General features: G+C 43.8%; 1 protein-coding gene across 3 annotated transcripts in view; it reads left to right on the top strand.

Annotated features, from left to right (window-relative positions):
- The window catches only part of MAPRE2 (microtubule associated protein RP/EB family member 2), a 254743-nt gene that overhangs the window by 185715 nt on the left and 42980 nt on the right, over positions 1-26048 (top strand). For all 3 annotated transcript variants that reach the window (XM_088469555.1, XM_088469554.1, XM_088469553.1), the window contains one exon: positions 5253-5380. In XM_088469555.1, coding sequence (XP_088325681.1) covers positions 5260-5380 — 121 coding nt within the window. In that variant the 5' untranslated portion in view covers positions 5253-5259. The remainder of the gene's footprint in view (positions 1-5252; positions 5381-26048) is intronic.

Genomic DNA, 26048 nt, shown 5'->3' with positions numbered 1-26048 from the left:
GGTTGCTAAACCTAACCCCCGCCCCCCCAGCCGTCCCCCCTTCCCTCGCGGCTAAGACCTCAACAAGCCCTGCTTACCTTTGTTCGGGATGCCAGCTATCGGGATTTCGTCGTCGGGATAAAGATGGGCGTCGGGATTTCGACGCCTATCTTTAGTCCCGGGTCGGGCTTCCGATGGCCGGCATTCTGGTCGTCAGTAATATAACTACATCCCACAACAAAGCTAGGAAAAGATTTACTCTTAAAGTGCTCAGGACTAATCTGCACTGTCAGTGTTGTTATATTTGTAGTTTGACTTGCAGTCAATTCATATTATGTATTTAGAGGAAAAGTAAATTGTTGGCTATTTTGCTACAATATGAGCGTTACAGTGAGCTACAGCTTTGTTGTGTTGCGCCAATTTCGTGCACCTAATTATATTTTGTTGCATGTTTGTGCATGACAGGAACATGAGAGAACGATTTTAACAAATTGGATGTGTGATCTTTGTTTCATATAACGTTGCATACATCAGTCTTCCCGCATCAGGCTGGCAGTAGCCTCTCTTAACTACTACAGTATTTGCTGTTTGGGAAACATACTGCTCCCATTACCAAACCCTTCCCACTTGCTTACATCTCCAAGCTCACATGATACTGCACTTTTCATATGCAGCGATGTCCTCACACAATGATATAAGTGGGCAGGTCACAAGATTAGTACACATCTCCTGACTGATCTGTGCTGCGATCACTTCCAGTGAGCTGAGTACAGGCTATTCTATTCCCACCCATAACAAAACTGTGTACTTACAGATGATCAGGAAAAGAAAATGTGATCTGACCCTATCAAACTCCCTTAAAAAGGACCACATAATAATAAGTAACATACAGGTGCTCTGCAGCTTTGTCCTTACTTTACCTACACTGCTTACTAGTTAAACTGTATAAAAAAAATAAAGTGCTTCTTGACCCATTTACATCTTAGGTGCAGAGAGGGAACCTCAGTCCTAATGTTCGCTGTTATCTTTTGCAGTGATGGCTAACAGGCTACTTGGGGTGGTCCAAGCCTTCACCTGCCATCCCCGGCTACTACTTGTTTTATTGTCAGATCTGTTTGTTATAGCTAGTAGCACTAAAATGCCTTACTGCTATGTAAGTGCAGAAACAGTAGGTGTCTCTTTCTTTGATTAAATGTATTTTGTAACTTACTGTATTGCTGAGAGTAAAGGCCCCATACATCAGTGATTGATTGCAGCAATCGTGCAGTTTGCAATCGATTGTGTATAAAAATCTTTCCCTTTTTCAATCGATTGCAGAATTGCCACAATCGACTGAAAAAGAGAAAGATTTTTATACACAATCGATTGCAAATTGCACGATTGCTGATGTATGGGGGCCTTAAGGGTAAAATACGACCCTATTGAAGGTTAGGTTTCTGCCAGTGCAGCCCCTGAAGTGTATCACTGGCATAATGACATTTATTGCTAAATTATTGCTTATAACCTGTAGGAAATAATTATCATGCTAATCTATGGCCCTTATTCAGCAGTGCACTAGCTGACTGCAGATTCCCCGATAGTCGGGAATCTGCGCAGGCGCCGGACCCCTGTAACAGACAAAAAATAGTGCAACTACTTTATTTCTCATGTAAATAACATAAACAAAATCTATTTTTTGTTATAGAGAGATGAACGAAGGACTTAATTTTGACATAAGGTCATCTTAAAGTAAGCACACACATTCCGCAGCACATATCCTAACCCACTGCTTCATGCTCCTTCCTCACTATCTACCCCATCAGTGACGCCCCTGTCTGTCTGCCCCTCCCCTTTAGAATGTAAGCTCTCGTGAGCAGGGCCCTCGTCCCTCACTTGCTTCTCCTGCCCCTATTTATAGTATCATTTACTCCTAACTCCCCAATGGGCACCTAACACTTGGTTGCTGACGCCCTGCTGCTTGTGTTATGTAGCTATGTATAGAAACCATGTCCTTATCCTGCATTGTTTTATATTACTATTAACTGTTTTTCTTGTTTGCTCATTTATGTACTGTGTAAGGCACTGCAGAACCTTTGAGGCACCATATAAATAGAGGATAATAATAATACAAATGCTGGGAACACTGCAATGTGTTCTTGTGTGACCAAATCTTGCAAAGATCACTTTCAGTGGTTGGATACTGCTTATGGGCGCCTTTAAAAAATATATTTTACCAAGTAGTAGCACAGCTTTAAAAATGTTCATGAATTTTAAACAAATTCTGAAATAAATGTTTTTGTGAATTTGGCTTTTAGTGTTTATCTTGAAAATGTTATTTATTACACACACTGAAATACAGATAAGCCTCCATGTGATTGGTATAAACTGTTCAGAAGAAAGCATTGTAGGATAGGAAATATAGTACTAAATGAAAACTACATGCTGCTATAAATGGAACAGACCAGGAAAGCATTTTGCAGCCAAAGAACTATAAATAATTATACTGCAGAATGAGGCCAGGTTAGTACAGCTGAAGAGCTTTTCCAAAAAAAAAAAAAAAGTCATTAATGTAAAATGCCAGATAAATAATCACAGACCACCTATGAAACTCTAATATATTAGTTTAATGTTAGAAAATCAGCCACACACTGCTGTATATCTGGACTGCACTTTTATTGGAATTCATTATGCATTAGGCCATTAAACTGCTTGTTTACATGAGCCTGGTTGTTATCTGCTACTACGGGAGCTGCAGCATTTTCCCCTCAGTCAGTTCTACTTTTTTAAAAGTAGAATTTAAGTTGCTTTTCATACTAAAGACCCCCCCCCCTTCCCTACTTCCAAATAGTGGAATAACTTTGCCCTGCAGACACCCCCACCCCCAGGGCCCTTCAAATACAGATTCTTTTTTTTTTGCCATAGACTACAATAGGGGAAGCAGTCGGCAAGCCGACGGACGTAATCCCGACTGTCTAATCCTGGCAAAGCACTAATGACAAGCGTAAAAATCCCGACGCCTGTCATTAGACCTGCGCCGGGAGCCTGACACCCGGCTTACCGATCGAAGGGCGCGGACAGCTGCGGGGGCGGGGAGGGTTAGGTTAGGGGCTCGGGGGGGGACTTGGAGTTAGGCACCCCCCTGGGAGGTTAAGTTTAGGCTAGGGGAAGGGGGGGTTAGGGTTAGGCACCCAAACGGGGGACTTAGGTTTAGGCTGCGGGGAAGGGGGGCTTAGGTTTAGACACTTGGGGGGAAGGTTAGGGTTAGGCACTCCTAAGGGAGGGTTAGGGGGTAGAATAGGGTTAGTGAATACTTACCTTTGTGACGATCGAGATTTCACCCCTGCCGGGCTGCCACTATCGGGATTCCCTACAATAGCGCCCAAACTATTACAGACTTTGGAGGGGTAACAGTATGGTATTTCTTTACCATTACCCTTTGTACCGTTGTTTAACTTGGATAGAAGGTCTAGACAAACCAAATGTAGTATGTATAAAATGTTTCAGTGTAAAGGTGCACATCCACTAGGCAATTTCTATGAGCGATTGAACGATAACGATATTGTTCAATCGCTCAGAATCGGGCACATTAATGTCAGAAATGACCAGCGATGCGCGCTCCTGCTGGTCGTTTCCAACATCAATCATCGGCCGAACATGCTGAACAACCTGACGATAACAATAGATTGGCCATGTTCGGGGATGACTGATCGTTCAGTGTACACACAGCACAGACTGACAAACGACTGCATGATTACAATGTCGTAATCGAGCAGTCGTTTTTGGTCTTCTAGTGGATGTGTGCCATAAGGTATATTGTAGGACTGTATGTCACTGCTCTGATCACGCTTATAGCGATTCCTCCTACATTATGAACCACATTACTGATGATGTTTGAAAAATGTTGTTTACTCTTAACTCAAAGTGCATTGAAGGTATGTTTAGTTAGTGGTATTTTGTCTGTGCAAACATGAGGAAGGATAGATTTACTCAGGTGTGAAATGTTTGTCTGGTAAAAGGATCCAGAGTGCATTGAAAGTTGATAATGTATTTCTTTGAATTCAACAATTTAAAGGATAGCTCAAGCTTTAATATACTTTTGAATGGATAACTTAAGTACAAAAGATCATCTCATGTGATAGAAACACCAAATGTATTTAGATTATTTACTTTTATGGTGTTGGCTTGCTGGGCACGGCTTCTCCTGGTTGCACAAAAAAAGTTCACACCAGGACTTCTGGTGATGCTCTCTGTCACTTGGCCTTCAACAGACTAGGTCACAGTAAAGCACTAGTAATCAAAATATTGGAACAAACTAATCATTTTATTTTTCATTGGAACAAGTAGTGAATATAGATGGCAGGGCCACCATCGGGGGAATAGGGGACGGCAGAGAAGTATTTCTGAGCCGGAGGCTGAGCTACAGGTTAAGTAGTCACATTGTAATTTAAGTGATCTTTGAGCATTGTGATGACACTTAGGGCGGAATTCAATTGTTTCCAGCCCCTTTCGCGCCCGAGGGAGCTATTCAATTCTTGCTCCTGTTGGGCGCGATCAGCTGCCAGCGCTACATTTCAGCTCGCAGTCCCAGGAGGATGAGAGCTGAAATGTGCGAAAAGTGACCTGTTTGGGCGCCCAAACATCACTTTTCGCGGTCACGCCAAGCACTTTGGTCGGGTTTAGCTGCTTTACGCGGCTAAACCTGACCTCTGTGGGCGCGTTCAGCGCAAATAACGGCAGCAATTGAATAGCGGCCCGCGATCTCCTGTCACTTTAGACGGGAGATCCAGACCGCGTAATCAATTGAATTCCGCCCTTAGAGCATAGAAACTTGACAAAGGAACTTCTATGAACAAGGAGTGAGTGCTTATAGAAGGATGGCCAAAGTTCCCAACTTTTAGTAAAGAGCTTAGCAATTTGCCCCCCTCGCGGCCCTGATCTTAACCCAGACTCTCACATTCTTGCTCGCAGCCCCATAGAAATGTGCGAGACCGGAGGTATTGTAATTTCCGCACACAACTGGTTTGACCCCCTAGAGGTAGGAATTTCAAAAAGCAATTTTAGTATATGGAAATTGATAAACACATACAGCTTCTCACTTGTTTGCTGCCTAGTACATTTCTGTTGAAAGCAATGCAGTACAATCACAACTGTAGTCTATTTTTTTCTAATACATGTTTTGGTGCATTTGCTCTAAATGCGGGTTATTATTTTGATCTTTTAAGATAGTAATTACTTGAATGCAAAAATCCTATCAAAAGAATCCAGTCTTAATGTCATAATGTCTCTCTTTACAGCTGGGGAATGGCGGTCAACGTGTACTCTACCTCGATAACCCAGGAGACTATGAGCAGACATGACATCATTGCATGGGTCAATGACATTCTGTGTTTAAACTACTCAAAGGTCGAGCAACTATGTTCAGGTATAAGATTTACTATTCAATTTGCCTATGTACTTTATTAATATAGTGCATTTTATACATGTAGATAATGTTTCATTCACAATATTATTGTTATTATGGGTGCTGTGAGCATCACGTGTTTATTTTGTATCTTTGTCAGGTTTTTGGCATTAATATTTATTTCTGTAACAATATTGCTTTTCCCTGCACTGTGATTTTACATTCACAGAATACAGTTTTATAGGAAGCCAACATGCATCGTTCTTAGGCATTCCAAGCTGGCAATGTATAGAACTGAGCACTGCTGAATCTTATACTCTTATTTGTGTAAAACCAGCAATTTACCTATGCTAGATTCGTAACAAACCTAGCTGACAATTAGTGATAATAAATTCATCAATGTTTTGTGTGCAGATAGATACAGTAGTCTTAACAGTAGTCTTAAACCTGAAGTTATTACAATTATCATGTTTTACAGCTATATAGAGGGGTTGCTAAATGCATGTGTTACCAATTCTAGTATTTACAGAATTGAATGAGGACTATGCTATATTAGCTACTAAAAGTGATTAATGAGCATAGTCTTTGGTTGTTATTATTATTATTATTATCCTTTATTTATATGGCGCCACAAGTGTTCCGCAGCGCCTTACATAGTACATAGAACTAATAGGTGAACATGAAACAAGTAACTTACAGTACATTACAGTGCAGGACAAGGACACAACTTATATACATTGCTGAAATAGTGATTAAAGCACTCACAATAAGCTGCCGGGAGTTGGCAGTCCCGTGTTAAGTGCTCTAATGGGGAGTAAGAGAGTAGAAGAAAATGTAAAGAGAAGCACATGAGGGAAGAGGTCCCTGCTCATGAGAGCTTACATTCTAAGGTTATCTACAGTAATTTTATATACACGAGGCAGTGACCTAATTTACTTTAATTAAGAGTCCTTCAGTACTCCATCTATGCATTAACACAAATGTCCCGAAGCCAATAACTTTCTCTTTCCCTACATACCTTATGCATTTTTATAAATACAACCTCTACCTTTGTCCGTTTGTTTATATGTACAGTCAGGCATCAGTGGCTGTAGCTGAATAGAGTCTGTGAGTTATATTACCGGCAAATTGTAGAAGTCTTTCACGGATGTGAAAGGCTTCTTTGGGGGAAGCTGACACTGCGCATGGCACAGTGTCAGCTTCTGGAGCCGGGGGCTGCGAGAGAGAGATTGAAAGATATCTCTCTTGCACCTGGAGCCGCCAGATGGTTTAAACTACTGTAAGCCTATGTAGATGGTGTAAACTCCGAAAAGCTTCTCTTTTTAGAGTTTGGTACATAGGGGTCAGATCGTACTCCCTATTGATAATAATGGGCACTGCAATCTGAAGTGCTAATTAGCACTTTAGTACATAACTACAATACATAATATTATGCAGAAACTATAAAAAAAAAAACAGCTTGGTACATAGGCCCTCTAGTCTTTACACTCTGTACCTCCCTCTAGACCCAATTACGGTGGGACAGTTCTGTTTTGAGGACATTTTGTATTCTGGTGCAAGTAGCTTTTGCTTGGGGTGTTTTTTTTTCCCATGCTAAAACGAGCTGGGAAGAGGCGAATTTCACAATCTCCCTCCTCTTCTCTATTATGTTTACAACTCCCCAATGTTGGGAGGTATGTCTTTCAATGACCATTAAAATACACAATTATTTATATAAAGAGTCACTTATTACATAAACAAGAACGAAAAACAGTAAATGAAATAGTGGTGTAGTCGTCCCTGGGCTGTATGGCCGTGTGGTCTTTTCAGCAGATAATTTAAACAGGAACCCACTATAGTATAAGAATATAAATAAATGTATCTGTACCTTATCTAGGTTTACTCCAGATTGTTGGAATGGCGCTTCCAAATTTGGTAGCTAGATTGCAACACTTGCCAGAAAGAAAAATGGATGCATGCACTGGTGATCACTAATTCTCAGTCACACAACTATTGTAGTATCCCGCTGCGTGGTGTCCTAAGTCGCATCGTCAGATTGAGCTGCATGTAGGGATGACCTGACGATGCAGCTGACGACCAAACGAGAGCGTGCAACGGCTGACATAGTGTGTATACATTAGACGATTTTGACAATACGTCATCCCGATCCTTTGACCCAAAATCAAGCAATGCCAGTGTTCGCTTTGTAGCTTACAGGGTTTTTCAGGGTTCCTATATTTCCATTACTACAAACGGTCAAAAATATATAAGTAAATGTTTCCATTGCTGATCTGTGCGAAAGCTATAGAATGTGATCATGAGGGAGAGGTCTTCCTACGCACAGCAAACTTCCTGTCAGTAACGCCATTGCAGACATTAGCCTTCTTTAACAGGAGCTGTGGGGTCTAAGCCCTGGATAGATAAAGTACCATCCAAAGAGCTCCTAACTGTCATTTTTCAAACACAGCCTGTGACATGGCAGTTAGGAGCTGATTGGCTGGTACTTTATCTCAGTTCACTTTATCTCCATCCAAGGCTTAGTAAATAGACCCATATGTATTCAGTTTACTGGTCCTTTAAGGAAACAAGCTATGAACAGAGCAATGTCTCTAAATATATATATTTTTTAAACCATCCTAATAGTGGAGTTAAATAGAAGGTATGAGAGGACACCCCAGCCACAAGCATTGTAATGTGTTTTTTTGTAGTCAGAAACTATAATGTTACATGGAGGAAACTGGGTCACATCTAGGTGGGAATATTAATAGTTCTCTTCTTGACATATTTAGTCTAAGACGGCAAAAAGCCATGCGGGAAGTGGCTGCAGTCAGACACTCAGTTATTATTGTCTGAACAGCTAATGGTGGGTTTAATGGGAATCTGTAACTAAGAAAATGATTATCCTTCTAGTAAATTGTTAATGACGTGAAAGTACAGAATGTCTTAACTGTGTTATTATGGGTGGATTGCAGTATGATTGATAAAATATAAATTATCAGCTGAAGTACCCGGTGTTGCCTGGGTTTAAATTATATTTGTTTCAAGATTATTATGTGATATTGTCCGAATCCATCCAGTGGAAGACCCAGAACAAGCTCCTTGGGTCAAAGTTCTGCCCGGCGCACTACGCCGTGAGGTCTGACCAGGACCCCACCCACTCCATTAGGCATTCCAGACCAATTGCCACCCTCTGAAGTTTTCATCTAAATCCATCCAGTGGAAGGCCCAGAACAGGCTCGGTGGGTTTAAGTTCTGCCCAGCGTACACCAATGGGAGGTCCGAGCGGGACCCTAACCCCTCCCTAAAACCTGGCCAGGATCCAACACGTTGGTTTCATCCCAATCAGTACAGGGTTGTCCGAATGCATAGCTGGGCAGACAAGCAAACAGACCAATTAATTTTATACATAAGATACTTTTATATTACAATATTTTTACCTGTACTGAATTGTATGCTGATTGTATTGTGAGGAATGGGTGAGGGGAATTGGGGTATTTGTTTTAGATATGACAACTTGGGATCGGATTAAATAAAAGAGATCCGATTTTTAAAAAAGTGCAAATCCACAGTACAATTAAGACATCATTTTGCACAAAGCACATCATTTTACAGGTACTGTAGGTGCATGATTTCCGTCCTATGATGGCATCATCTGCATGGGGGCAAAACTTGATGGGATGAGCTGTGGAGGGCAGGGGAGTGTGGAGTACTTTTGTACAAAGAACAAGATTTGTGTTAGTGTTGTGAGGATGCATTTATGTACATTAGATAAAGAGGTGTCCAGTTGCTGTAGGAAATGATGACTAACGTAGGGAGCTTCCCCCTATACACAGTCTTTTTCTGTCCACAAAATCACTTTTTAAATAAAATTTTAAAAAACTTCTAATGGGCCGCACTGTTATGGGGAAGTGCACTTCAGCCGTTCTAATAACACTCGGACACAAAGGTGACACATGATAATAAGGTAGCAATCACACATATAAGGTTTTTTTCTTTAAACAGAAAGTTAAGTACCTTGCAAACATACATATGATAGTCATTTTTCTTAGGTACCCTCCTTAAGCATGGCTGCCACATGTCATGTAATGGCAGAAGGGGGGAGGGGGGGGTAGAGGGAGAGGATGTCGTAGTGCATAGAGCAGACACAAAACATATGGTCCTGGTAGATACAGTCAGTCTGTTACAGAGACACAGGCACACATGTATAGGCAGAGGGGTGAGTGTATCGCAGTGATGATAGTGCTGAGAGGGGTGGTCTAAATCCCCTCTGTTGATTACATTATGTGCCATATGACTGATTGCCATGGTAGTCACATAGCACTGTACAATCTCCGGTATTATCAATTATTAATAGAAGTCTTAAGAAACTAACCAATGAGAAGTGGCATATATCAAGATTCTTCATACAGGCGGCCTCATTGTCGTATCTTACACACCTGGCTTTTTATGTGAGGGCCACTGTAATGGAGCATACACACGGTCAGATTTGTCAGATGAACGATTTGAACGATTTTACCAAAGTTTTGAACGATTGAACAATTTTTGACTGCATTAAAATGAATGGAATCCTCCAAGTCTGACTGCAAACACATCAGATGTCAGATATCGTTATCTGACAAACGGGAACGCGCATCATTCATCGTCCATCGTTCAGGCATGTCAGATATGTCAGATTTTCCTTCAGATATGAACGACTGAACGATTTTTAAATAGTTATCGTTCATATCTGAAGGAAAAATCTGACCGTGTGTATGCACCATAAGATAGAAATTAGGGTAAATTAAGCTGTGTTTTAGGAGAAAACTGAACCGTTACCAAAGTGGTAGGATGAACTTTGATACGTAATTTCTTTTCCGCCATGTGCAAAGCTGGCAGTAGATTAGATTTGTGGGGATTCCAAGGGCAAGTAAGTGGGCTGTGCACTTTCATATGTGCTTGGCAGACAAATACACTGTGAGCACATTTCCACAATAAAGGAACTAAGCAGATCTGCATTTTTGTGGTCCCTATGTGAGCTTTATGCATACCACAGGCCCAGAGAGAGACGGATTTAACATTGCATTAATTAGAACAGGGTTGTCCTATTAACAACATATGTCCTCTTTCTAGTCTTCTGTTACCCTGAAGAGAAACTGTTTTATTGGAGAGTGGCCTACAACCATGACTGCTGTTTAACTCTTCATTTAAAGCGTCATAAATAAGAGACTGTAAACCAGTAATACCTCTTTTGCACTGAAAATTAAAATCCTGGGTAATTCACTTTTACCCGTTAATTTGCAGAACAACCCGGGTCCATAGGGTTCCACAGGATACCTTGGGGTATAGGTGATGGCGGAGACATCGGGCACCACAGAGTTAGTTTTCAGCCTCACAGGATGCACTGGGGTCCCTCTCCTATACCCCGCCCCCGAGCCAAGGCAAACCAGTTTCGTATGTGCCCGGCTCGGAGTCAGATCACCATTTAACAGAAAGGGGCTGTAATGGCCCCTGAAGTTCTTCAAAGCAGCTGTGGCTGCACAAGATGAGCTGTACAGCATAGACAGTCAGTACCTGACGTCTATGCTGTCGCTCCTCCACCCCGCCGGACCAGAATGCCGGTACTGATCCGGTGATGCAGGTGGGTGTCTGGGGTTACAGCTAGCAGTGACCCCGGATTACCTGTACTGTGGCCGGATTCAAGGGGGCAGGTAAGCATTGGGGTCCCGCGGAGGGTACCCGCCGATAACACAGTCCTAGGTCTCCAGGCAGGGGGCTCCCTCGGGACAGGCTGCGCGTGGTGCCAGGTATTTACCTGCGCTACCACTAGACCACCAGAGACAGCGGGCTGCAGCAGAGCAGTTAAGCTCCAGCGTCCCAGGGGTTAATTGCATGCCAGGGGAGCGCGCCTTTCCTGTCTCACAGCCGGCGCCTCCCCCGCTGCACAGTGCCTTTCCATAGCTGTCTGGCTGGCTGTGTTAGGTCTCCTCCCCCAGGCCCGTCTCCTCTCTGCTCCGCGGAGGCCATTTTTAAGAAGTGTGCAAACACTGCTGGACGCTGATTGCAGGTGGCATCACGGTCTGGGTCCCCCCCGCATATCTCTCCTCCGATTTAAGGTCAGAGTATGCAGCACTGTTTCCTACCAGGCTCTGTGTCTGTGTAGTTGATCATAGTGCTGGTAGTGCAGGGATTTATTTCTGCATTGTATGTGACTTACTGCTAGCGCTGCCTGCCTGTACTTTCACTTCTGCCTGTCAGCCATTTTACTATCCCTGTTCTTCCTCTGCTAAAGCCCTTGCGGTGCAGTGTTGCAGGGTGTTCATTGCCTCACTGTACTAGCATTTATCTGTGAGGGGAGTCTCATACACTCCGTTACACTCATCATGTCTGAGAGTGATCGTGATTTTCCTCTTCAGCTAAAGTGTACCACATGTAATGTACCATTAGCGGAGGGTGATGGAAACGCTGATTGTTTATGTAGGGCGTGGTCTATTATATCATGCCCGATTTCTGTTACTTACTTACAACTCTTGTGGGCCAGCTAGCGACACCCCCTGCATTCCCCCAGATGGGGTTATCACAGCAGTCTGTAGTGTCCTCACCCATGCAGGGGTTCCCAGGTAGTTGATTGTACCCCAGTGTCTCCCGCTTTTGCCTCCCCAGGTCTCGCAGGAGCCTGCGTGGGTGAGTTCATTGTCCAATACGGTGCAACGCCTGTCGGATGTTTTACAAGGGGACTCATCATTGCGGTCTTTTGTGTCTCAGACGGCTCAGTATGAGGAGGAGGATTTGTCGTCTGATGATGGTGAGAATTTTGCCTTTTCAGACCAAGAGCCCCTCCGTACTAAGGAGGCAGAGTCTAAGTCTAAAGTCTATATACCTGGCCTTATACGTGCAGTCCTTGTGACCTTGGTTATTGAGGGTGATGATCCCCTCGTGGCCAAATCCAAATACGCCTTCTTTAAGGATATTAAAGGTGATGCCACTGTATTTCCTCTATCTGGTCAGTTAGTGGATCATTTAGAGGAGGCGTGTAAAAATCCGGGTAAGCGGTTCCCGCCTCAAAAACGCTTGGCCTTTGCATGCTCTTTTGCGAATAATTGCTTTTCTAAGTGTGAAACCCCTCCTCAAGTGGATTCTCATGTCACACGCCTAGTGAGGAGTGCTACATTGCCCATGTCCTCCATGTCCTCCTTAAAGGATGCTAAGGATCGCAAGGTGGAAATTTGCCTAAAATCCATTTATTCCCTTGCTGGAGGGGCATCCAGACCGGCTATGGCCGTGTGCTGGGTGGCCAGAGCCATGGAGCACTGGACTGATAGCTTGGAGGCATCTCTGTACACTAACTCTTCTGCTGAGCAGGCAGAGTGAGTGGGCAATCTCAGAGACTCAGTCACGTACATTAATGAGGCAGCCTTGGATATAGGTCTGCTCGCTTCCAGAATCTCCTTGGCTGCGGTGGCCACTCGCCGCACCCTATGGTTGCGCTCTTGGAAAACAGACGCAGATTCCAAAAGGGATTTGGAATGCTTGCCTTTTAATGGACAGGTCCTGTTTGGCCCTGATCTGGACAAAATTGTGGCCACTCTGGCAGCAGCTAAGTCTGCGTGTCTGTCATCGGCTACAGTCCCATCAGGATCTGGTACTTCGTCCTTTCGGCCCTGTAGGGCCCAGGGTAGGTCCAAAGTGCAATCCTTTCCGAGACAGTCCAGGGCCAAGAAGTCTGCCAAGCCAAAGACACAGGTTTGGAGTTCAAGACGCCCCGCTCCCAAGTCGGACGATAAGCCTTCTGCCTGACGGGACGGGCCTCCCTTTGGGAGATCCCAGAGTGGGAGGCCGTCTGCTTTGGTTCGGTCAGTGCTGGTACCTGACTACCAAGGACACTTAGGTACACGAGGTGGTCTCTCGGGGGTATGCCCTCTCCTTCCGGCGCAGGCCCCTCAGCAGGTTTTTCACCACAGGCCTTCCATCAGATCAGAACAAAGCCCTGGAACTACAGAAAGAGTTGCACTCTATGCTCCAGGCTGAAATTATAGTGCCTGTTCCATTCTCCCAGAGGGGCATGGGTTTCGACTCCAATCTTTTTCTGGTGCAGAAACCCCTCAACAAGTCCTTGAGGGTTCCTCTGTTCAGGATGGAGACCCTGCGTTCCATTATTCTGGCGATGGAGCCTGGGGATTTCATGGTGTCGTTGGACATTCAAGATGCCTACATGCATGTCCCCATTATCTTAACACACCAACAATTCCTCAGGTTTGCAGTACGCGACCAACATTTTCAGTTCCAGGCACTGCCCTTCGGTCTGGCAACAGCACCGCGAGTCTTTACCAAAGTCATGGCGGTAATGGCAGCCCACCTGCGGATGCAGGGGGTTCGCTTGTTGCCTTATCTGGACGACCTTCTGTTGTTGGCAGGGTCTCCAGAGGTTCTCCAGCTCCATCTGCAGCTGACCATCTCTGTGTTGCAGAATCACGGCTGGTTAATAAACTGGAAGAAATCCACCCTGGTTCCCTCGCAGAGGATGCTCCATCTTGGGGCCCTGTTGGACTCTCAACAACAGAGGATCTTTGTGACGGAGGAAAAGATCTCTGCATTACAGGCAAGGGTACACAGTTGCCTTCAGAGCCACCGAGTGTCTATTCACTCAGCGATGAGGTTACTGGGCTCCATGGTGTCACTGTTCGACATGGTTCAATATGCCCAGTTTCACTCCAGACCTTTGCAGCAGTTGATCCTCTCCAGATGGAATGGATTGCCCCATCGGATAAAGACTCATACCATGGTACTTTCCCCGAGGTGCATCTGTCTCTGGCATGTTGGTTGCAGACGACTCAACTAAACAGGGGATGTCCCTTTTGGGTGGCAAACTGGGTCCTTCTGATGACGGACGCCAGTCTCCAAGGCTGGGGAGCAGTGACTTGTCCACACTTGTTCCAGGGCAGGTGGACCCCGGCAGAATCTGCACTTCCAATAAACATCTTGGAACTTCGCGCTGTATTCAATGCTCTCCAGCAAGCATAACATGTTCTCCACGGAAAACCCGTGCAGGTACAATCGGACAACTCCACCACGGTGGCTTACATAAACCGCCAAGGAGGAACTTGAAGTCGGGTGTAGCGCTGACAGAGTGTCCCGCATCCTGACTTGGGTGGAGGTCAATCTCCCTGCCATCTTGGCGATGTTCATCCCTGGGAGTCCTCAACTGGGAAGCAGACTTTCTCAGCCGTCAGGACATGCATCCGGGAGAATGATCTCTTCACCAGGAGGTGTTTCAACTCCTGGTTGACAAGTGGGGCCTTTCAGAGATAGACCTCATGGCCTCCCGACACAACAACAAGCTGCCTGTGTACGGGTCATGAACAAGAGACACGGAATCTCTTCTGGTAGACGCTCTGTCGGTCCGGTGGACCTTCCAGTTTGAGCACCTCTTCCCTCCGTTCTCCCTTCTTCCTCGAGTGGTTCGAAAATTCAAGCAAGAAGGCGGCATACTCCTGTTGATAGCTCCGGCATGGCCCAGACGTCACTGGTACTCAGACCTTCGGAGTCTCTCCGTAGACACTCCAATGCTGTAGCCTCTATGTCCGGACCTTTTGTCACAGGGTCCTTGTCATTACCTGGACCTGAGTCGTCTGTCTTTGATGGCGTGGCTGTTGAGACAGCCCTCTTAAGGTCCAGAGGTTTTTCCAGCTCTGTAGTTAACACCATAATTAGAGCTCGGAAGCCTGCCTCTGCAAGAATTTACCATCGAGTATGGCATACTTTCTTTTTATGGTGTCGCCCTAGAGGCTATGATCCTCAGGTGTTCCGGATATCCAGGGTGTTGGCTTTTTCTGCAAGCAGGCATAGATCACGGTCTTCGCCTTGCTTCTCTGAAGATGCAGGTTTCTGCCCTGTCAGTGTGGTTTCAGCGTAGGATTACTACTCTTCCTGGTGTCCGCACCTTTCTGCAAGGTGTACTTTGTATTCAGCCTCCCTTTGTTCCTCCAGTGGCTCCTTGGGATCTCACTGTGGTCCTGAGGGTTCTCCAAGGACCGTCTTTTGAACCACTGGGCTCTGTGGATTTGAAATGGCTTACAGCTAAGACTGTATTTCTTCTGGCCATTGCTTCGGCCAGAAGGGTATCAGAATTGGGGGCTCTCTCATATCGGCCTCCCTTTCTTATTTTTCATAGGGACAGGGCGGTGCTTCGCACTCGCCCTAGTTTGCTCCCGAAGGTGGTATCTAGTTTCCAAATTAACAAGGAAATCATAGTGCCGGCCTTTTATTTTTCAGACCTCTCGGTTGGTGAGGCCACCATGAATGTGGTACGGGCTCTAAGGACTTATGTTGACCGTACCAATTCTTTTAGGAAGTCGGACTCCTTGTTTGTCCTCTATGGCTTCCGGAAGAAGGGTTGGCCTGCCACTAAGCAAACTTTGGCAGGATGGATTCGCATGGCAATTTCTGAGGCTTATCATCACGAAGGCCTTCCTGTACCATCCTCTGTTAGGGCTCATTCCACTAGGTCTGTGGGTCCTTCGTGGGCAGCTCGACGTGGTGCCTCTGCTGTTCAGCTTTGCAAGGCTGCCACGTGGTCTTCTGTCCATACTTTTGTGAGGTATTATGCATTTGACACCTTCACCTCTCAGGATGCTTCCTTCGGGCAGCAGATTCTCCTTTCAGCACAGGAGCGTGCCCACCCTTAAAGGATACTGCTTTGGGACATCCCAAAGGTATCCTGTGGATTCCCTATGGACCCTGAAGTAGAAAATATGAGATATGGTAAGAACTTACCCTTGTTATCTCTATTTCTACGAAGTTCATAGGGTTTCACAGGTCTCCCGCCCTGTCGCACCTGTACTGCAGATGGGCTTTGCTCTGGTCACCGGTTTTTCCGTCTCCTTCTGGTGAGAATGTGATTCTTGTGTGTTCCAGATCTTTCTTCTCTCTCTTCTCCTCCTATGGCCTATTACTTGTTACGTAACTGGTTTGCCTTGGCTCAGGGGCGGGGCATAGGAGAGGGACCCCAGTGCATCCTGAGAAGCTGAAAACTTTAACTCTGTGGTGCCCGATGTCTCCGCCATCGCCTATACCCCAAGGTATCCTGTGGAACCCTATGAACTTCGTAGAAATAGAGATAACAAGGTTAAGTTCTTACCATATCATATTTTTTCCCTGTGTGAAAGGGTCATTCTGGGTCTCCGACCCTGGTTTTTTACAGGGTCGTAGACCCAGGAATTAAGTCCCGGGTTGACCCTTTCACACAGGGAAAAAACACAGGTTGTTCTGCAAATTACCAGGTAAAAGTGAAATACCCGGGATTTTCAAAAAGTGAAAGTGGTATCAAACCGAAAATGGCAAAAAACCTGGCACGCAAAATGCCGGGTAAAAGCCGGTTTCTTTTGCCATTTTCTGTCTGAAAGTGGTATAAATGTGTTATTATTTCAGGTGACGTCAATTACAAAGTAAAAGGGTAACCGTGCTCATACATGCTGCTATTAATGTTTGTTTGTGTATGTTGATGTTTTTCTTTTGTTTTCTTTACTCTTTTGTATAATGAACAGGAATCACTAGGACTCCTGCTCATTATACCAGAGACTATTAGGATGACAATAGGGTGTCCTGATCTTATTAGTTATCCAGATTCCCATGGACCTATTGGGTCAGGAATAGCACCACTGTTTATCAGAGTGGAACAGGTCTGCTCTGAGGCAGGGGCATTCATGCACCCCTGTCTTCCCCTTAGGGCAGTGATTTCCAACCTCTGTTCTCAAGGTACACTGACAGTCCTGGTTTTAGTGATATCCATGCTTGAGCGCAGATGGTTAAATCAAAATAACTAAGGTACTAATTAAGTCACCTGTGCTCAAGTATGGCTATCCTTAAAACTGGGACTGTTAGTGTACCTTGAGGACTGTGCTTGGGAACCTCTGTCTTAGGACATCAGCCATGTGGTGATCAGCCGTGGGCGTTTTCATTATGCCAGGCAGAACGCACACTGGTGTTTTGATTGGGACCTGATGGGGATTAGGAGTGTCAGGCTGGCAGTTGTTCATTATTTATGGCACTGTAAATGCAGGATGATGAAGCAATACGGGGCCTCGTACGTTATATTGCCAGAACTTTGCACCTCCGCGAAATCTGTATAATGTTGGCATGATGTCTCATGTCTCTAGTGTTACCATTTCCCGGTGTGTACAAGTGTAGAAGATATATAATTTCTGACAACTAGTCCACTGGAAAGTGTTCACTTTGCAGACTTACAAACATATCACTAAACCTTGGCAATAATTTGTCCTTTATATGTAGGGCTCCCTCGAATACATATGTGCAGGGGAAATGGGTAAAATCACTAGTACACTAATGTGTCCTTTGGACCCATTTAATAATTTTTTTTTAATGTGTTTTCCATTTTTGTTGTTTTTTGTTTTTTTTACCAATACAATCTATTATACTTGTAGAACTCTTTAATGAATGAGAAGCTGGTTGTGCTGCTAAAATTTTCACTGCAATGACAGGAAAAATCCCATAAGAATCCATTCATACTATTTTCAATGTGATTTCCAGCTGTTAATCAGTGGCTGAAAAGCACATAATAATGACTGGCTGTAAATGAGCTCATAATGTTATCTTACATATTAGTTACACTCATTTTAGTTCAGCTGTGAATGTGAGATTTTGATAATATGTTGATGTAATAGTGAAGTGTAGTCTCATAACTGACACTGAAGGCAGAAGTAGAAGTGCTTCTATTCAGCAGCTGTATCTAATAGAGGTCCCCCCCGCCCCTGACGCTTATTCCGCTGTGTGTATAAACATTCCTCTGATGAGAATGTGGTCGTTCTAATTACATTCTGAACCCTCCACCTCAGCCATAAACAGCACAAGGTAGCATGTAGTGCAGGCAGTGATGTGCTTGTGTTCTAGAGACAATGCAGGTGTCCATCAAGCACAGAAGAGGTACCACCCAATAAATGTCTTGTTGCGGATAAAACAGGGTGTGGTTACAATACAGAGGATTTAAAGAAGATTAATTTTTTATTTTTTTTTAATTCATGTTTTTTACATTACTGCTATGGCTAATGTACTAGCAGATATATCTTGGGTAAACCTGTATCCTGTGCAATAGTAGCAAGTGCAGAAATACCTGGATGGTAGCCAATGACTCATGCAGAAATTGGCTGTATGCGAGGTATGGAAGTAAAAACCACATGTCCGTTATACAGAACAAGTACTGTTACTTAAAGCAGCACTCATATCTCACAGCTAGTATGTAATTCACCCAATGTATTGCTGACATTCACTACAGACGTCCTACTTGAGGTTCGAAAGCAGAATCATTTCTAGGCCTTATGTTGCTTTTTATAAAGAAAACACACAGGCACAACAGTACACGTCAGAGAATGTGAGCTATAGTACGTCTGCATACTTTGCAATACTGGAATAATCTCTCAGACATGCTGATAATGGTGCACACATCCAATGCAAGATCTATAGAAAAGCCAATATGGTGTGTAATGTCTGAAACTAAGTGAAGAATACTTATATAGCTCAACTCCGCTATTGTGGGTCTTCATAGCTTGTGGTAATAAGTGGTTATTCCCAATCAGGTTGTCTGATCCATGATATAAGAAATATAGAGTAGAGACAAACCGTGTCCTCTATGGATAATTAGTGTGTATTGTTTAGGTACTGCTCACCTGATCCCAGTTGATATACCTTATATTAGTATCTCTGTGATGAATGCCTTCAAAAGTGAGAAAGTGTTCTAAAAATACATATAAAAATAAAATATTTGTATTTATTACAACACAATTGAGAAAGTCGGTGAAGTCTATATTACACTCACCTTTATAACCCTTCTTTCAGGCTCTACTAATCATTTGGAACATGGGTTCCTAATACAGATAAAATGCCACTTCTATTAAAAGTGAATAAAATCATAATAGTGTAGATTAAACTTGAAAACGGTCATACAGGCGGAAAGGATACACTCCTATTGGGGTGAAGGTTAAATCTTAAGTTTCAAATAGATCTAATTTGCAGCATAAGCAACTAGAGAGACCAAACACCCCTGTGATGCGTTTCCTGGGCTGGCAGCCTGCTTCATCAGGATGGTGCATCTCATCTCAAAGCCAGTATTTTATCCACAGTATTTTGAAGTTCCCATGCATGAATAATTTTGTAGGCTTTATGTTGCTTATTATGCACCTACAAAATACTCCCCATTTATTAAAATGAAACTAGAAAGAAGGAATTGTACAGGTCAGAAAGATGTGAGGTGCAGTATTTCGGTGTACCTTTTGGATACAGGAAAATGTCAAGTTCATACTGATTTATGGTGCTTAGCATTCAGCAGTAGGGAAAGCTTCTGTATAAACAGGGGAAGCTCAGAACCTGGTCTTCTTCACACCTCTGAGATCTCTCCCATTTATGAAATGCCAAACATTCTGTCATTCTGTACATCATCTGTATATCTGTCAGACTTTCTCATAAAAACCTGCTCCCGCTGTTCTTGTACCATGTCTGTGATGCCATTTTTATATCCCGTCCCCTTCGACTGGTCCCTATGTATCATATGTTTTTAGCATCTATGTCCTTCTATAGTGTAATGTTGTATGCAGGGCCTCCATTTGTGCCAGTGTATAATGGAAGTTAGCTTGCATGTGTATATCGTTATCTGTAATCTTATCACCCGTACAGTGGGCCTGATTCCGCACGAATCGCAAAGCCTGCGTTCGCACGCACTCGGCCAATGTTTGCAATCTACGCTTGCATCGCAGTGGGCAAAGCGCTGATCGTCAAGATTTTATTTTGTACCTGTTTGTAATATGTTGGAATATTAGTACTGATGATATTTTGTACCTATTACAATAACACAAGATATTATGGTCTACCTTGTAGGCTTGTCAGTCAGAAATTAAAATGTCTATAGGTGAGCAAACTGATGGCAAAAGTTTCCACAAAATAAGCTTCAAATCTGAAGGTGTAACTGTAATAGTGTGTACTGTAATTATATTCTGATAACCTGTAAATGTAAATATATCAACTTACCCTTGATTGGTGGTAACAAGCATTGGACAGAAATCACACCGTTCTCCTACAGTGGTTCTCAGGGGACATTGGGCCTGATTCAGAGCCGAACGCTCTGACAAGAGCGCTCGCTCTGAATCAGTGCCCTCCTCCATGAAAATGGAGCTGCCTCCTGGCCACTCGCATAGCTGTGGGTGACCACCCACAGCATATGCGAGCGTCCATGATGATGGTCGCGATGGTCTTGACCATCGCGACCATCTGGCTTGCGACGGAGACCCTGCGGTAGGGTCTCGCTGCCGCAAGCCCTGGAGTGATTTTGGCTCTATCAGAGCCAAAATCACTAACACTCACATCACTAGTGATGTCAGTGGGGCCGGCTTCAGACGGTAGGCGTTCCCATGGGAACGCCTCCGTCTGGCAGGCACGCCCACCAAAGGGGGCGTGCTGTCAATCAACATCGACAGCACGCCCCCTTTGGTGCGAGACCCGGAGTGATGGAGAGCCCGGGTCTCGCGCATGCGCACGACGGAGCTCCCTCCGTCGTGCGCATGCGCAGTGGGGGAACATCGACCCGCTTGCGAGCGTCCTGCGCTCGCGAACGGGTCTGAATGACCCCCATTGCTCTCTCTGCAGTCCTGTAATTTTATTTTTCCATAACGATAATTTGGAACCAATATATTATACTTTACAGATAATGTATATAAATAATGTATTCACCCTCAAATGGAGGTACATGCTCCTTGGACATTCATTTATTTACCTAATGTCAGTCTGTTTTTAGAGTGATCTGAAAATAAAATTTGGATCGATGAATATCAAATTGAACACTAAACACCAGCATGTCCGAGAGATTATAAAAAAATATGCATTTATTGTAATAATATATACAGTAAAACAAGTGTGTGTGTGTATAAATCGCATAAACAAAGTTCCAGCACTTCCTTCTAGATTACTGTCCTTAAATTCTTAAATCAACATCACCTCCATCATCTTGTTTGATAATCTCATGTGTTAAGAAAGATGTGTAGATCTTATCTTATTCCCAACAAAAGGCATCCAATAATTATGGACCAAATGCACATAGGGTGAGAAAGATCAAATATTGTGTAGTACAGCTTTTATTTAAATTCATTCAAAAATATATCCACCAATCCAGGGATACAAGCAGCATACCAGATATGGAGGTGTATATAAGTACACCAGCAAACACATATGACGACAAGTAATTATCCAGGGTATAGCACCTGCAGTCACATCCACTGGTATTGTAGTCTCTCCAAACAAGATGTTCCAAGGTAGGTCTGCTCACTCCCCCGGTTCACCAACACGTTTCAACTGTCCTAGTCTTTTTCAAGGTGTAATATGGTGGTGGATCAAGAGTCTTAATATACCCTAGACTTCACTGCCATTGGTTAGTGACAAAAAGTAGTAAAAATTGTCTATATATACACCAATACAGACACATATACAATGAATCCGGAAAGTATTCACAGTGCTTCACTGTTTCCACATTTTGTTATGTTACAGCCTTATTCCAAAATGGAATAAATTCATTTTTGTCCTCAAAATTCTACACACAATACCCCATAATGACAACGTGTAAAAAGTTTTTTTTTGAGTTTTTTGCAAGTTTAATTAAAAACAACAACTAAGAAATCACATGTACATAAGTATTCACAGCCTCTGCTCAATACTTTGTTGATGCACCTTTGGCAGCAATTACAGCCTCAAGTCTTTTTGAATATGATGCCACAAGCTTGGCACACATATCTTTGGGCAGTTTCGCCCATTCCTCTTTGCAGCACCTCTCACGCTCCATCAAGTTGGATGGGAAGCATCGGTGCATAGCCATTTTCAGATCTCTCCAGAGATGTTCAATCGGATTCAAGTCTGGGCTCTGTCTGGACCACTCAAGGACATTCACAGAGTTGTCCTGAAGCCACTCCTTTGATATCTTGGCTGTGTGCTTAGGGTCCTGCTGAAAGATGAACCGTTGCCCCAGTCTGAGGTCAAGAGCGCGCTTGAGCAGGTTGTCATCCAGGATGTCTCTGTACATTGCTGCATTCATCTTTCCCTCTATCCTGACTAGTCTCCCAATTCCTGTCGCTGAAAAACATCCCCACAGCATGATGCTGCCACCACCATGCTTCACTGTAGGGACGGTATTGGCCTGGTGATGATCGGTGCCTGAGTTCAATCTTTGTCTCATGAGACCAGAGAATTTTGTTTCTCATGGTTTGAGAATCCCTCAGGTGCATTTTGGCAAACTCCAGTTGGGCTGCCATGTGCTTTTTACTAAGGAGTGGCTTCCGTCTGGCCATTCTACCATACAGGCCTGATTGGTGGATTGCTGCAGAGATGGTTGTCCTTCTGGAAGGTTATCCTCTCTCCACAGAGGAATGCTGTAGCTCTGACAGAGTGACCATCGGGTTCTTGGTCACCTCCCTGACTAGGGTCCTTCTCCCCCGATCGCTCAGTTTAGCCGGCCGGCCAGCCGACTCTAGGAAGAGTCCTGGTGGTTCCGAACTTCTTCCATTTACGGATGATGGAGTCCACTGTGCTCATTGGGACCTTCAAAGCAGCAGATGTTTTCTGTACCCTTTCCCAGATTTGTGCCTCGAGACAATCCTGTCTCGGCGGTCTACAGACAATTCCTTGGACTTCATGCTTGGTTTGTGCTCTGACATGCACTGTCAAGTGTGGGACTTTATATAGACAGGTGTATGCCTTTCAAAATCTTGTCCAATCAACTGAATTTATCACAGGTGGACTCCAATTAAGCTGTCGGAACATCTCAAGGATGATCAGTGGTAACAGGATGCACCTGAGCTCAATTTTGAGCTTCATTGCAAAGGCTGTGAATACTTATGTACATGTGATTGATTTCTTTGTTTTTTTTCGTTTGTTTTTTTAATTAAATTTGCAAAAATCTGAAAAAAAAAACCTTTTTGCACGTTGTCATTATGGGGTATTGTGTGTAGAATTAAGAGGACAAAAATGAATTTATTCCATTTTAAGGCTGTAACAAAATGTGGAAAAAGTGAAGCGCTGTGAATACTTTCCTGATGCACTGTATATATAGACATAAAAAATAAAATTAATCTAAAAAAATGAAAGTAATATAGAGAAGTGATAAGAAGATATTAACGCTATGCAGCAACATGTTTAGCAGAATCTACGTCTGCTTCCGCTGACTATTTGAGGTCTGCACATATGATGCTGTGAAATAATAAATATGATTAAAAATGGGCAGCATGGGGGTTGGTCTAGCCTAGTGTAAGGTCATTTATTTTGTTGCCCTTGTCTTTTATGCTGCTATTATCCTTGGTTTGGGGGTGGGGGGGGTGTTCGGATAGGTTTCGGTAATCTAGATTTAGTTAGCAGGTGGGTAATTTTAGAGTAAGTATATTTAAGGGGGGATTCCAGGTAGGTTGGGGTTAAATTATACAGGGTGGGGGGTTATAGGGAGGTTTGTTTTGGGTGGTTTTATTTTCTATTTTATATATTTGTTTAGTTTACTCAATCACCTGTCAGTGTTGTGGGGAATTTTGTAAGTATTTATCCTGTAGATAATTGAATTTTTTTTATGTTCTTATATTGTGTCTTATTGGCGGCTCTTTTCTATTGTTATTTGATTTTCTTTTTATATGTGTCTCTGTATACTGTTTTTTTGTTGTTGTTTTTTAAATATCTGCCATCTGTATATATTCCTGTTTTCCCTACCTGGGTGTAACTTTTAAAAAAAAAATTGGAATAAAAAATACATGATTAAACAAAAAAATGGCCAGCATGCCACCTCCCTTGTCACACCCCAATCCTCAACCAGCCCCAGCGGTATATAAATAAACCACATGTTTTCTTCCCCCAGAGTTTACGTTTTTGTGTGTTCTTCTGAATACAGATCATCATTATAAACTCGGACGGAGTAAAAAAAAAACCCACAAAAACATTCTTACGGGAATAAAAACAAAGAGAAATGGGAAGTAGACAAATAGGACACACAAACAGCTTATGCTTATTAAAATGATATGCAGCATGCCTATATTGTGTGTGGCTGTATCTGCATGTGAAATGCTACGTTACAGTGCCACAGCCACTGACGCTGTATTGCATCATTTTGCATGCAGACACACATTTGCATATATCATTTTAATCAGCGTAAGCTGCTTGTGCATCCTATTCACATCGCTTTGCGAATAAGACACATTTTAAGAGAAAAAGTTGTACGAAATGACGCGCTCACTTGTTATGTGTAACTTGGAGGATAGCTGTATGTGGATACATCTGTATATACAGTAAGCTGGGATATTGAGAAGTATTGCTAGTAATAAGAGGTGATTACTGACCCAAGATATACCAATAATAAGTACTGCCACAGTGGCACTACAAGTTCCAGAACATTCAGCTGACAAGGTATGCTGGGACTTGTAGTTCCACTTCTACTAGACAGACACAGGTAGACATGTAGACCTCAGCTTGCTCACCTCTGGAAGATGATCTCCAGCAGTAGCACTGCAACTACATGGGGAGGAGGAGCGTGGGATGGCCTGCTCATGTTAGGAACTGCTCTCTGTGTCAGAGCAACCCCAAATCTGAGCCGTCGCCGCCAGTGACCCCCCTTAATACAACGTTGCTACCACGAAAAAGACACTCTCATTCGCAATTACCAGCACAGGCCAGCTCCTCGACTTATCTGGGAGGCAGAGCTTTTCTTTACCTGGAAGGGGAGGAGGTAACAGGACACGGGAGGCTTTTCTTTACCTGGAAGGGGAGGAGGTAACAGGACACGGGAGGCTTTTCTTTACCTGGAAGGGGAGGAGGTAACAGGACACGGGAGGCTTTTCTTTACCTGGAAGGGGAGGAGGTAACAGGACACGGGAGGCTTTTCTTTACCTGGAAGGGGAGGAGGTAACAGGACACGGGAGCAGGGCTTGCTGCACTGTGAGAGCACCTGATATGTCAGTGCTGACTGTGGTGGACAAACTAGAGAGGTGGCTGCGGCTGATCAGTCCCGCGGCCACCACACCAGCATCATGTAGTTTATGAAGGTTGTCTTGTGGTAAGCGGGCTCAGCGGCGCCCTCTTGTGGCCGTTGACCTAGGCAGCTGCCTAAAGCTGCATAATGTTTTCACCAGCCCTGTGTAGGAATAGGCATAGGGTTGAGGTGTGTTGTGATAAAGAAAGTATCCGTGACACATTCTTTGTCACTGCTGTGATAGGCAGCTCCTTTAATACTGTGTATTACCAGCCACATAGCCCATTTGGTATATAGTAAGCCGGGCACTTTTCCTGCCGTGTCTAATGAAGAAAGCTGTGGTCGCATTAATCAGTATGGGAATTAGGGAATGTTTTGTAGGTACATATGTGGAAGAGTATGAAGTGTAGTTGGAGATTATGTTTTGGAGAGGTTTATTCAGGCCTTTCATTTTTACCCTCACTAGAAAGTACTGTCAGTTTCTCTTATGAATAAATCACGAATGCCCCTTTCACATCTCAAACCCGGGTCCGACCAGGGATGTTGAACCTGGGTTCGACCCGGGTCAAACCCTTTCACACTGCACTTTTTGACCTGGGTTACTCCCGGGTTGGTCTATTTTCACTGCACTTTCAACCCTGGTTATATCCCGGGTTGGTCTATTTTCACTGCACTTTGGACCCGGGTTATTCGTCGGTATGCCCTTTTCCAAAACCCCATGGATGTCATTTTAAATGGACTTTT

The sequence above is a fragment of the Taudactylus pleione genome, unplaced genomic scaffold (assembly GCF_031769625.1).
Source record: "Taudactylus pleione unplaced genomic scaffold, aTauple2 ptg000093l, whole genome shotgun sequence".
Classification (NCBI taxonomy): domain Eukaryota; kingdom Metazoa; phylum Chordata; class Amphibia; order Anura; family Myobatrachidae; genus Taudactylus; species Taudactylus pleione.
Note: the sequence above shows the minus strand (reverse complement) of the source record. Positions and strands in the feature narration are given on the sequence as shown.